The sequence below is a fragment of the Mycteria americana genome, chromosome 8, assembly GCF_035582795.1.
Source record: "Mycteria americana isolate JAX WOST 10 ecotype Jacksonville Zoo and Gardens chromosome 8, USCA_MyAme_1.0, whole genome shotgun sequence".
NCBI classification, from domain to species: domain Eukaryota; kingdom Metazoa; phylum Chordata; class Aves; order Ciconiiformes; family Ciconiidae; genus Mycteria; species Mycteria americana.
In genome coordinates this window covers 48,787,800-48,801,301 of record NC_134372.1, presented here as the reverse complement: position 1 = coordinate 48,801,301, position 13,502 = coordinate 48,787,800, and the positions used below count along the sequence as shown (strand labels likewise).

The window sequence follows — 13,502 nt, the reverse complement described above, 5'->3', positions numbered from 1 at the left end:
TATTGCTGCACTAATTAGTCAATGGGCAGAAGCAATGTTCTCCTACTTGATTAATTCTGAGTTTTCTTCTGAGAAAGGCTGTTTTGTTACAAATGAAATGTCTCTCTCTCCTCAGTTCTTAACTTATGTTTGGCTTGCAGGGTCCTTCCCTGAATGATGCTCATATTCTAGGACTAGCAGCTTTTGTGATCCACTTAAGTGAATCCAGAGCTTTAATTCCTGAAGTGGAAGCCAGTTTTGGGATGTCTCAGCCTGTTCCTGGAAAGGTCCTTTCCATTTCTGAGTACTGGAACTGCTTGCTAGTGTGCAGGACAGAAGAGTCGTTTGCCTTCTGCATGAGGTGAGATCGTGCATCCACCGCATCCTTGCTTCTCCAAGCGATGGGTTTAGGTTCGCCACAGGAGGGGTGCTGGTAAAGCTCCCGTGTTCCCACGGAGGATTTCCAGAGCGTATGTAGGTGTTTCTGCTGCACAGAGGTGCTATGCAGAGAAACAGGCTGACGGTCGTCCCGTGTGAAGTAGCATCCTGATGATTGTACTGCCTGCTGGAGAAAGGACTGACTGGATGCTGTCAAAGGTTTTAGTTTAGTCTCTGGTTCTGAAATTTGTGCCATTAATGTACTTGGGGTTGGGAGCACGTAAGTAGAAGTGGTCCCAAAAGCAAATAGGTTTGGGATGTGTTGGTTAAAAGCATTTTTAACACTCAGTCTTTGTTTTGACTTTGGACTTTCATGAGTGGGAAAAGATATGATTGAACCAACCAGATAATGGAGTTCTTTCTTTTTCTCCATCAGGTTTTGCACTGCAGCAGCATCTTACCTGATGTGCAAGTTTTCATCCTATTCTCATGAAGATTTGTGTGCCTTGCTTCCTCCTAGCCTTGTTAAAAAGGTAAAAGGAAAAAAGTTTTGCTGTTAACTTATGAGAAAGATCAGTCTCGGTTCCATTTCCCACTGCAGACTCCTGTGCAGCTATAACTTGTACAAAGAAAACTATATAAAAATCCATCTTACAGTCTTGTGTATCTGCTTGTTTGGCAGCTTCACGCAACCAGAGGTTGCACTGGGCCTTTTTTTGTGACGGAAGTGTGCAGGGGTTTTATGCGTTTCTTTTAGCTGCAGTACATCGTGCCACGGCTGTGCTTGGAAGCTCGGGGAATCCTGTGCAAGGAGGCTAAAACTGACCTAATCTGGAGTTCCCTGTCATGCCCCTCTCTGAACTACAAAAGAGCCAGCCTCTGTTTATGGAAGCAAGCACGCTTTCAAGAGCTCTTGAAGGAAAAAGCATTCCAGGTATAAATCTTTTCCATGACTGAAGTTCACACTGTAATTCTCATTTTTCAGATCTGCTCTTTGCAATTTCCTTATTGGTGATAAAACACTTCTTGTAAAAACTTAATGCCTGGGAAGCTGGTCTGACAGCTGAAGATGTCATGTGCGCTAGGTTATGTGCTCAATGTTCTTTGTAGATTTTGATGGTGATGATAAGGCAGAAATAGAAAACTAGAGGTAAAGCTTTTGTGTCCTGCTTATTGCAAAAGCAGAAAGCTTGACAAGGTATACTGTATCAGTAAGAAAATGATCAGGAACTGTGAGAAAAGGCCTGTCCGTAACCTTAGCTTCCTACTGTGTACTGTCTATGAAGTGATGGTGAGTCAAACAACTGAAAATACTTGCTTTTTTTTTTTTTGTGCATTGTCTAAATGTCAGTGTTTTCCTCAACAACCTGTGTATCTTGGATTGTTTGGCTCTGCCTTGCTATGAAGCAGGTTAACATCTCAGCTATTCTCTTTATACCATCCTTGCAATGTATCTGATCTGACAGGATTTCTTTTTTTAACCTAGTTCGTATAAAACCAGTTTGTCTTTGTGCAGAGGAGTTTGTCATGTTACTAGAATGACTCCTTGTGCTTGGCTAGCTTGATGTACAAGGTTAAAATACCTTTGCATTATAACCTTTCTTTGATGCTTATACCAGTCTGTCTGACTATGGTGCTTTGTTCATTTTAGCATTTATTTCTAATAACATATGTTCATTCCGGTATCTAGACTTTAAGAAGATGAGCATGTTTGGAAATGTCAAAGGGGTGTGTGGGTGTGTGTGAGAGATGCTTTACAGGCTTGCTTTCAGTAAATTTTTGAATGCCAGTGGGGTTTTAGTTTAGACTTCTTGCAAGGGAAACAGTACAGGAACTTCCTTGGGTTGATGTCTCCCGTTTCGTATCTCTTAATCTGCACGGGATTGTGTCTGGGTGTGGGTGAAGGTGGGTTTTATGTTGAGAAGAAGGTGGCTGTTCTGCACAAGTTACTTGCCTTGCTGGTCTGCCTTCTTACCTAAATTGTTGCTTTTCCCAGTTGTCTTTCAGGGAGTGGCTGCTGTTGGAGCTGGAAGTGTACCCTGAAAAGGACATTCTCTCTGCTTTGGAAAGGTAAGTGCAGAGGGGCTCTGTTGAAAAGGGAATAGTTCAAGAGTCTTTCCCACCCGGATTAGGAAAAAGCATTGAAGATCAGGAAGTAAATAAACAAGCTGCTGAGGGACACAAATGTCGACTACTGTGGCTTGTCCAGAGTTCGAGCAATGCTAGAATGAGGCGTGTGCTTTAACTTGAGGAAGTTCACCAAGATAACCTCTGGCCTGCACGTGCAGTCCTTGCAAATAACTTTTCACAAAACCTCCCCGTTTCTGGAAGCAAGAGATGGCTGACATCAGGACAGGCGGTGTCTGGTGGATGACTTCTTGCGTCTGTACTTCTATGGGTGCTTTTATCTGTCGTTTCACTTGGTGCGTGAACTTCCTTTTACATCAAAGGAAGGGCACCATTAAAATGCTATGATAGATTTCGTCTCTTCTCCTTTTCCATACTGCAGACAGGATTTCCATTATTGGGCCATCTATCAATGGTATCTTCCTGCACCTTCTGCTTCTGGTGGCTGCGACGGAGACCTGGAGAAGGCATGTGGCATTATCATCAATACCATTCTGGATTCCTCACAAAGGTATTCTGTATCACGACTTGCATTTCTGTAGAAGCAATGGTTCTGCTAATGACCTTGCAAGCTAGGAGCCGCGAGCTTGTGCCTTACATGGGGCTGTGTTTTCTTGAGCGGAAATGATTCCCTTCTCGCAGGTCTGGCTGGCAGTGAAAGCTGGGAGGTGACTGCATGACTCACCAGTCTTTGCATAAGAATCTTGCTTTAGCTGACAGAGGTCTGGGGCTGCAGTCACAGATAGTCCCTAGTCTGTCTGTCTTTTTTTTTTTAAGCTGAATTTGTGTTCAGATTTGTTTGGCCAGACAAACATTAATGCCCCTGAGGAAGTGGCTGAAGCTACAAAATAAGGAGGGAGGGTTAGAGGAGAGTTGCTGTCTCACCTACAGCTTAAGGAACGTTAGCGTTAGAGCTTCATGTTCATTTGAAGCCATTTGACTTTACCTGAGTTGTGTTATCCTCCTGGGCTACCAGGGTTAGTTACCTGGTGTGTCTCTTCATTTCAGGTTGGACCTGGGTAGCTATGGCCAGTCAAAGATGTCAGTCAGTCCTGATATTCTCTGCAAGCTGCAGGTGATTTCAGACTTTGATGTGTATCTGTATGTTCAATCCTTGAATTTGACCAGTCAAAGTATTTTCTAATACCACGGTGTATGTAAGGCTGACATGCGGTTCTCAGATGTGAGCAGTGGCATGGAGATTGAGAGAGAGATTTTTCTTATTGATCTTTTTGTATTACTTCAGAGAAACATAGAGGGTTTGAATGCAAACTAGTGTGTAGCCCTGACAAACACTGTTCCCTCCCCGCCCCGTTTAGGAGATGGTGCTGGAGCTGGGGTGTAGGCGAAAGTTGCTTTCTGGCTGCTTGGATGCCCAGAGACACTTCCTGTTTGAGATTCTCCAGGAAAGGTTGAAAGACAGAAAACATGGCTCTGCTTTGGGTGAGCAGTTATGGAGGCAGCAGGAGCTGCTGCTGCACAGAAGGTAAATGCAGACCTGAGCGGCTGGGAATACGATCGGGTGGGGACTGCCGTTCAAAGCAATTACGGTGTGTGCCTGCGCAGTTGGGTAGCCTCCCCTGTGATTCCACACAAGTGAAAATGACGCTATATGTCATGGTAACAATTGTGCAAGAAGTATTTATTCCCTGGTGCCCACATGATTTAGCTGCATTTCAGTGTGCCCTCTTGGGCTACGAGTTGCCCCTGCCAGCAGACTGGATTTCAAAGACCACGCATCTTCACGGGCTCTGTTTACAGCTAGCAACACTCTTCGTGCCACCACTTGTGTTAACCATTGTTAAATTACTCTAATGGCTGCTGTAATCTAGGTGTGTGTTTCCATTTTTGAGCCACCGATAGGATCTTTGAAAGTGGTGTGTATATCTGATTGAAATGCAGGTTCTTTTCTGGGCGGCTGGAAAAATTCCTCATGCAGTTTCTGTCAACGTGTTTGAGATCTCTCATGTTTGACGTGCTCTCAAACTCCCCTGAATATCAAAGGCATGTGCCCTGAGAGTGTGGAGTCTGGTTCTCTTCTTGATGGTAACTTTGATCTTGTTTTTTATTCTTCCCTGCCTAAGGATTCTAGTAGGGCTCCCTGCATCTGCTCTGATCATGACTTTTCGAAAAGGAAAGAAAACCATGTTGGACTGTGAAGACTTTTTTAATTTTGTAAACTTGGAGCTGGTATGTGTCATTAGCCAAAGGAAAATTTCTTGTTGGTAAATGCTCTAGATAAAGACCTTAAACTTGGGTTTAGGACAGGAGTTAAAATGCGGCCAAACTCGACTCAAACTTAGCTGATGTCAGAATGTAGGGAGGTTCAACTCATTACACTCGAGACTTTCCACCCCCTAGCTCTGCAGAGCTTCCCTCAGCACTGTCTGCTGTAGGATGACTTTTGGGTTCATTCATTTGGAATTGTGGTGGCGTTTTATGCTATTGGGAGGGAATCCTTGGGAAATAGTGTAGGCAGATCTGGGGTGGAGCCAGCCAGCATATCAGCGGCTGGAGCTGGGCGTGCACAGTCCAGGGGTAAAATCACCAGCGGGTGATCACAGAGTAGCCTGGTAGTGGCTTGGCCAGTTCTCGAGGAGTAGGAGTGTTCTTTCCAGTCGCGTTGTTCGTGACCACGTACGTCGCTGGTGTGCACACACGTGGAGATGCTCTCTTGTGTGGGTACGTCGTCCTTCTGTGCCACCTGCTCTTTGTTGACAGTGGGTTAGAGAGAAACCTGCAGCGTTCCTGCGGAAGCCTAGAAGTAAGGGACTGAGCATGAGCTCTTTTCCGATTTCTCGGTCATGCCAGGGCATTAAACTAGTTTGCTGTGTGTAGGGTGGGATCCTGCTCATCCTCCTGTGTTACGTACACTAGAGAAACATCCAGAAACATCCCTGCAGCTTACTGGGGGCAGATCAGTTGACTTGCAGGTCCCTCAGAGCACTGTGGTGTGCTCTGAGGATAGCTATCGTTTCTATTTATTCATCCTGACTGACCTTTTCAAGCCCCCCTGCACTGTCATATTAGGCACAGCCAGAAACCTCCGTTAATTCCAAGACTGTTAATCAAACTGCCTCTGCCATCCACAACACGTGGTAAGCAGGGCCGTCTGATTTGCTTTCTAGTGCTGGGACTGTGAAGCGCACCTAGTCAGTGGTGTTGCTTTATATAGAAACGGAGTTTCTGCATTCTGAACTGATACTCAGGATCTCACAGGGTGATTTTGTGTTATCCGAGTCCTGTTGTGCCAGACACCCAAAACGTTTAAAGAAAAGCATAATTTGAAAGGGAAGGAATGAATTGGTTTTTTCTCTCCTTGTCTTCCCACAGAAGAACGTCTGTTCCAGAGGGTATGCGCTCCCCTACGACATCACCGCTCACTTCTTCAGGGTAACTGCTAGACATTTCTCTACCAGGATACCTGACTATATGCTATTCTTAGCAAAGAGATGTGCTATTTGTACCCTTGTTTTGAGAATTGTTGGTGTAAATTCCAAAAAGAGGAGCAATAATCCGGGAAAGTGAAGTAGCAGGAGGAAGTAGTGGTAGAGGTTAATTTTAATACAATAGAGCAAAGTTGATGTGGGAAGGAGAAGCTGTTGGGTACGCGTTTCTTTTGCTGGGCCATGCTGACCCCTACAGTTATCTTTGATTAGTTTACACATGGCTTGGTGAGGTACTTCAAAGCAGCAAAGACATATGTGTGTAGTCATCTTGTCATTTATTCTCTTCCAGGGCCTGCTTAATGCCAGCTTGGACTGTGAGGAATCAGCAGAAGGGGTCAATGATGTTCTAACAGCATGTCAAACCAAATGTCCCATTGTCCTTTTCTCTGCAGCGGTAACTGTTCATATTTCCTCTTAAGAGTGCTAGATGAAAATTCAGTATCGGCTCAGAGCGTTTGTTTTAAATTTCATTTAATGTAAACTGTGACGTGTGGGGGTAGTAATTCTTAACGCCTTTGGAAAATTGCAGAGTATTTTAGTACCCTTGGTATTGCTGATCCCAGCTCTGGGCGTGCAGCCTTGTTTTTGGAATGGCATTGTAGAAGTGGAACAGAGGCTGTTCAAGAGTGAGGAGCTGGGAGACTTGTCTTGGTTTCAGATGCACTACAGAGGGGCTGGTTGTTACATGCCAAGCAACCAAAAAGTCCATAAAGCACAGCTTTTTTTTTTCCTCTCTCCTGGGCATAACTCTTCATGCGCTGTTTTACATGGGGACACATGCTTTTGTTGCATGTGGTAAGCATGTACATCACCTTTGCAGAACAGTTCCTTTATTATGACTGGTCCTGCTAGAGGAGTTTCAGGGCACCGTGGTATGTACGTGGTCACAAATGACCCTCTTTGCATTTCCAGGATGTGAAACTTAGAATCATAGAACCATTTAGGTTGGAAAAGACCTTTAAGATCATCAAGTCCAACCACTAACCCAGCACTGCCAAGCCCACCACTAAACCCTGTCCTTAGGCACCACATCTACGCGGCTTTTAAATACCCCCAGGGATGGGGACTCCACCACTCCCCTGGGCAGCCTGTTCCAGTGCTGGACAACCCTTTGGGTGAAGACATTTTTCCCAATATCCAGTCTAAACCTCCCCTGGTGCAACTTGAGGCCATTTCGTCTCGTCCTATCACTTGTTACCTGGGAGAAGAGACCGACCCCACCTCTCTACACCCTCCTTTCAGGCAGTTGTAGAGAGCGATGAGGTCTCCCCTCAGCCTCCTTTTCTCCAGGCTGAACAACCCCAGTCCCTCAGCTGCTCCCCATCAGCCTTGTGCTCCAGACCCTTCCCCAGCTTTGTTGCTCTTCTATAGAATCAACTTCTCATGTTTATTATGTGTGTATGTGCAACTTGGACTTTTTCATGAAGGGGAGGAAACCCTTTCTCTGCCTGGCTGAGATAGCGTGCATACCTGACTGCAAACAACTACCAAGTACACCACCACTAATGCTGCTGATTCCCACCTTTCTTCCTAGCTTTGGTGGCTGAGGCTGGAGCCAGTACTTTGCTCTCAGTGGAAGAGACTCTTTGGGGCTCCACTTGCAGAAGAACTGGAAAGACTGAGGGAATGGCAGTCCTCAGCTACCAGGTGTGTATGAGGAACCGAGCACGGCTCTGCAGGCAGCAGGACCTGCTTTCTGAGGGATCGGCGCCCAGGATGCCTGTTCTCTGAGGCAGGCTGGGTTTCAGCAGGCAGTACGAAATGCTAATGTGGACTGAGGCTTGTAGGACAGCTATATACAGATTCCTTTGTAGAGTTTAAACTCAAAATGGGTCATTATAATTATTTAGTCTGGCCTTCTGTGTAATATGGGTCAGAGTGTTTCACCATAAGGAAAAGAGAATCTTTTTAGAGGAGACGAAGGCAGAGTCCTTGTTAGACAAACAATGGAAACGGTGTTGAGTCATTCACTTAAGCTGCCGCACCCTTTGCTCCCTGGATTTGGTGAATCTCTGATCTCCTGAAGCTACTGACTGCTTCTCTGCTGTATGCTTCCTTCTTTACCTGTTGTTACGCTGTCTGTTCAGCATTCTGCAACTTTTCTCCTAAAGCTGGGAATTTAGTATAAGAATCCCCTTGCAGGTTATTGAACATAATCGCATTAGCCATAGTAGTGTATACAGTTAACTACCTGTCCAGCCTCTGATAAAAGCGATTTGGGAATGCTGCTGTCTGTTTCTAGATGTTTCTTTTTTAAACAGTCTCTATGTAGCATCCAACTCCAGGAAAAAAAAAAAGAGAGAATTTTTTTTGTCCCAATCACAAACTTATACCCCTTGCCCAAGCCCCTGATTTCCTCCTCATTCACAGCTGTGACTTTTCCTTTTATTTTTTTCCTCCACAACCCTGACATGCTGGTTTTGTTTCCTAGCTTCCTTTCTTCAGGAGTGGTTTTCCCTCTCTCTGGCCCTCCTTGGATTTCGGCTGCCTTCCTCCATTGTACTGTTCAACAGCAGTCATCACGCGGACGAGAGAGAAATGCACTCAAGAGGCTGGGGACTGACACAGAGCAGGCAAGACGACGCATTTTAAATGTCTGCTGTTCCCTACTCTTGAAAACGAGAAGTAGAATGTCTTTAACTGTGGAATGGTTGTCCTGAGATACAGCTGTATCCCTGCTGAACCCTGTTGTGAAATCTTGCTGGTGGCTAATTGATAAAATGTGGCTGTAAATTACCGGTTGCTAAATACTTATCTTAGAGGCAAAGTTGTTCCAAACTTAAACTTTTAACTCAGATACTGGCTCCTCTGTGAAGTCAGGGAGGACTATGAAACAGCTGCTTTAAAAACTGAAGCTGGAGAGAGCGCTGCAGAGATTGAGAGCTCAGTCTGTGGCATGCCAGGATCACCTCTCCTTCTGACGAAGGAGCAGTCCTTGTGGATTTTAGCTCAGGCAACCTGGCTGGGAGGTTAAGGAGATGCAGAAAGTTTGTGAGACAGGAGCGCAGGCATTTTAAGGGCTCTGGGAAGACGTGCTGGGAATCCCAGGAACAGACTTCCTGAGGGTTTTCCCAAGTCTGTTCCAGGAAATGCCTCCTCCGTTTCGCCATGCTCAGTGCCCTCCGTGCACAGCAGTTCTCCAAAGTGCTCTGCTGAGGAGGAAGGCAGTTCTGTCTGATCTTCCAGGGGATAGCTGGGACCAGAGCTCAGCATGGGGAGCATCCCTGTACTCAGACATTCACAGGTAAACAGTGTTGAAGCGGAACCTGTGCCTTACTATTTACCCTTAAGTTTTATGGCTCTGGGCAGCAGTTACGGTAGCAGCTCCTCTTGCTGTGGGATTAACTCCTCCACTGTTTATACTGGTCTAGAGCCAAAAGCTCCTAGTCAGAAACTGGTGTCACTGAGTTGATATGAGCATTTAGTACATGTACAATAACAGCAGCTTTCACCTCAAAAATCTGCCTTGAGGTAGGAGGAGGATGCCGGGAAGGGATGTGGTAGGGATCCAGAAAAGCGATAACAAGTGTATGTCTGGGCAGGATTACGATGCGCTTTCTGAGATAGGAGGCTGCACAGCATCTGCTGGCGGCATGCCGGCTGTGGACCAACATTAGCTCTCCTCCAGGTTTACATCTGTGGTAGCTTGCTTGGTTTTCCCCATATTTGGGAGAAGTTGTCATCTGTTGTCCGACTTGCTGACTGCAGCAAGCCTTGCTTCGAGAACAGTGAATTGAGTGTGGAATTTACCCTTAGAAGCAATGAACGATGTCAGGCTGCAGCCTGTCTTCTTCAAACACACTGCCTTCACCTGGAAGGAGCAGCAGTGCTTGTAGTTCATCCAGGTCCATCCTGGGAATGTACTTTGTGAAATGTTATTTCCTGATGGGGAAAGTTCTGAGCAAGTTCCCTGATGCAAGTTCTGAGTCACCACCGCAGATATAACTAAGAGGCAGTCTCTTTTCCTTGCAGCTTCTTGTTTCTCTGCTGTTCTTCTCACTCCTGGATCTCATCTCGGCAAAAATAGCACCAAAGGTAAATTCAGCCCTGAGGGAATTCTCATGACACTAAATGTGTCTGATCTGCTTGGTTTGCTGCCAAAAAATGCCTTGTACTGGTACTGTGAAGGCTGGTAGCTTGTTCTGCCAGCAGGAAGGGATCAGCAACATCCCAGACAGAGCCTGCTGAAAGCCCTTCTGTTCCTATCAGATTAAACTTGTATTTTCCTCTAACTGACGTTATCTCCCCTTTCACCACGGTAGCTTTTATTTCTCTTCATGAATGACTTACTATTTTCAGTTCCCTGTTCAGACTTTACACCTCCTGGGTAGCACAGGAACCTCATCTCTCTCTCTTAGCTTTTGTGTAGCATTTCATATTTGTTAGATGACTTTTTTTTTTTCCTCAGGCTGGAAACGTACATGGTATTTCACAGGAGAGGGGGGTCCCCCAGCAAGGAGGAACATTGGTTTCCAAATGATTTAATGCTATTAAATGAAGGAGCAAAGATGACAAGTTTCTTCCAGCAGCTGTCTGCCCTAAGCATCCTCCCACCTAGGAACGCTTGTTTCTGTCCCTTTGCTCTCTTCTCAGCTTTGAAGTGCAGCCGTTTGTGTAGTCACCTAACAGAGTGGATTGGGGAGCAGATTCAAGTTAAAAATAATCATTTGGTCTCATAGTCTGCCTCTGGGAGAGTCTGGAGGAAGAGTCCTTGAGGAAGAGTCCTTGAGGGAAGAAACATCTTGAGCAAACAGATCTAGGAGGTTATTCCAAGTAAAATGAGTAATGCAAAAAAAAAAAAAAAAAAACAAAAAAACAAAAAAACAACCAAACCAATCCCAAGACATGCTGTCACTAGATGGGTTAGAAGGGGGAAAACCTGCTCTGGGGAGCAGGGGGGGGTCAGTGCCGGACGTGCAGTGGGTCTGCGCTGAGCACTGCTGGGAAGCGTGCTGGTGACAAGCCGGTTGCTCATCGATACCGCTTCCCCCTCTCTCACAAATCATTCTCAGCTGAGCCCTGTCGTGGCCTGGTTTGGTGAAGAAGACCCTGCATTACTCCAGTGCCCAATTGCCCGGGGGGAATCCAGGCTGCCAGGCGAGGGGAAAGACTTGGGCTAAACTCACAAAGGTGCTTTAATAGAGCACTTCATGTACACGATCTCTTACGAGGGGTTCCTTTCTGCTTTGATGCAACTAAAGCCTAAGACAAACTAGACCTGTTCTTTCTGACACCCAGGAAGGAGTGGATTTTCAGACGTCTCTGGAATGGTCCCTGGAGATCTTGCAGTGCCTGGAAGAGAGGGGCACGTCCTGGCCACTTCTCTTCCACTCGGCAGAGAGAGGTGAGCGAGCCCTGCCTCCAAGGGGTGGAAAGGCGAGGTTTGGTGCTGGACAGGCATGCCCCATCTCTTTGATTAATGAGTGTAAGAAGGAACCGATGGGCCTTTGTAAGCAGCACAAAAAATACTTGCTTGGGTAAAAGCTGAGAACATCCCGCTTCTACCCTGCAGTATGGTGACCCAGCTGATGATGAGGAACGACTGAAACTCAGTATTGTTCCCTCTGGTGGAGAGCCTCAGGGGGGACAGTTTGCTTCTCTCGGGGGTCCCCGACACCTTCCCTCTGGTGGAGAGCCTCAGAGGGGACAGTTTGCTTCTCTCGGGGGTCCCCCACACCTAAGCACTATTTATTGTGGGCTGGAAGGAAACTGTGCAGCCCCTGTGCTGCTGTAGAAGTATGCAAGGTGGTGTGAGGACCACTAAAGGTGCTTAGTGCTTCTCTCCGGCTATTGCAGATCCTAGAAAATACAGTGTTCTGCGCAGCGCAGCCTCGGACCGTCACATCCGGCTCTTGCCTGTTGCGTTCTACAGGTAATGTCCTGCTGGGCTCAGAAGTTCGTGAGGGATGATGTGGCTGATGGTTTGCATGTACAGCAGCTGGTGCAGAGGTAACGGTACTGCTGGGCTGCAGGTGAGCTGAGCCCTTACCTTAGCTGTGCAGGAGAGAATACTTGCTCATGGCAGGATTGCTGTTTAAGGAGCCCTGTATCTTTTGCTAGAAGTTTCCCTTCAGCTTTGTGCTCCAAGCAGGAGTGTCCCTGGCTGCCTTCCTGCTCCTGGCAGTGGGGTGGCCCCGCACACAATGGGACTGGTAAAACGGACAGTGGCAACAGCACCAGCTGCGTTGGCCTTGTGTCTTTCTGTGTTCGGGTCTACCAGGGAACCAGTGCTAACCAGACACTGTGTGTGACCTCCTCTAGCCTCACCCCTCGCTTTCACCACGAGCTGCTCGCTCGAGAGCAGACCTTCCTCTACGTGGCGCTCGATTTGTACATCCAGCTGCTTCGGCTCTTTGTGGAAGGGAAAGACCTGCTGCCGTCTGATCAAGCAGGGCAAAGCCCAGACCCCACAGAGCATGTGAGTGAAGCTCCATCTTTTTTTTTTTTTTCTTTTTCCCCGCTCTTGTGACTGTGAATCCTATTCTTTACCCCTTCCACCTGCCACTTGCAGCATCCCTCTTGTTCCCATCTTCCTGTACAAAGCAGAGGTGCCTTGTGTGGCTGCCTCTGCAGGCAGGCAGCTTGCTCGCACCGTGGGGCCGAGAGAAGCTGCAGGCGCTGCTGTCCTGCTGCTGCCTGAAACCTAAGCTGCCTCGCTGCTGTCTTACTTGTACAGGACCTCAGGGTGAATGCAATCACCGATAAAGTGATCTGCTTAACCTGTGAATAGCCCCTAGGTGCGGTGTAGTGGTTCCTGTTTCACTTCTGGAGGCAGGGACTGAGAGCTGAAAGTGACATTGCGCTTGGCCTTGATGGGCTGTGTCTCTTCTCCCTGTTCTCCAGGCGGATCCCTTGGAGGTGATCTCCACGGCCCGGTGGTTCCTGCTTGGTGCGATCCCGCGGTGCCCTGCCCAAAGCTTTGGAAACATACGACCGGTGCGTTCAGGGTTTTGTGGGTCCCTCCCCCCCACTCCTCCCAGTGCACGAGAGCTGGGAGTGCTGCTCCTGCTCAGTGCCAGCGTGCGTAGCCTTTCTTGCCCCACCAATCCTGCACTGGCGCTGCCCGCCTGACACGCGCACACCTGGGAGCTCAATCAGTGCTGTAGCTGCATCCTCCCTCTCCTGGGCTGCATCTTTCTCAGCAACATTAAACACTGTTCATTAAACACTGCCCTCACGCAGTCTCGCTCCCACTGCTTGCTTAATGCCTGGTCTTGGGGGAATATCAAGCACAGCCAAGTGGCAGGTGGTGAAGTTTCCCCCAAGCACTGTGCTGTCAGCCAGGAGACCGTGTGAGTCGGCAACAGCTTCCCTCTCCTCTGCCTTGCTGAGAAGCAGCAAAATGATCTAGCGTTGCTGTAACTCGCTTTGAGGAAGCACGAGCAGGTCTAACGCTGGCTACTTGCCCTCTCCCCAGCTACTGGACACGTGTGAAGAACTTGACCCAGAGCTGGGAGCCACCCTCCTGCACTTCTCAAGGCCTGCCCTGGCCGTGGAGCTGGAGGAAGAGCTGGACCTGTTTGAGTGACGGGTAGAGTAGAACACCCTGACTGCGGATGAAGGGACAGA

At 47.5% G+C, this 13,502-nt stretch overlaps 1 protein-coding gene across 2 annotated transcripts in view; it reads left to right on the top strand.

The window, feature by feature from the left end:
* Window positions 1–13,476, top strand: part of FANCA (FA complementation group A) — a 37,598-nt gene extending 24,122 nt beyond the window's left edge. For both annotated transcript variants that reach the window (XM_075511122.1, XM_075511123.1), the window contains exons 26-43: window positions 141–340; window positions 794–890; window positions 1,115–1,291; window positions 2,354–2,427; window positions 2,867–2,995; window positions 3,493–3,559; window positions 3,804–3,970; window positions 4,569–4,674; window positions 5,818–5,877; window positions 6,223–6,327; window positions 7,468–7,580; window positions 8,365–8,506; window positions 9,906–9,968; window positions 11,172–11,277; window positions 11,730–11,805; window positions 12,195–12,351; window positions 12,777–12,869; window positions 13,351–13,476. In XM_075511122.1, the coding sequence (XP_075367237.1) occupies window positions 141–340; window positions 794–890; window positions 1,115–1,291; window positions 2,354–2,427; window positions 2,867–2,995; window positions 3,493–3,559; window positions 3,804–3,970; window positions 4,569–4,674; window positions 5,818–5,877; window positions 6,223–6,327; window positions 7,468–7,580; window positions 8,365–8,506; window positions 9,906–9,968; window positions 11,172–11,277; window positions 11,730–11,805; window positions 12,195–12,351; window positions 12,777–12,869; window positions 13,351–13,461 (2,043 nt within the window). In that variant the 3' untranslated portion in view covers window positions 13,462–13,476. The remainder of the gene's footprint in view (window positions 1–140; window positions 341–793; window positions 891–1,114; window positions 1,292–2,353; window positions 2,428–2,866; window positions 2,996–3,492; window positions 3,560–3,803; window positions 3,971–4,568; window positions 4,675–5,817; window positions 5,878–6,222; window positions 6,328–7,467; window positions 7,581–8,364; window positions 8,507–9,905; window positions 9,969–11,171; window positions 11,278–11,729; window positions 11,806–12,194; window positions 12,352–12,776; window positions 12,870–13,350) is intronic.
* Window positions 13,477–13,502: the final 26 nt, after the last annotated feature.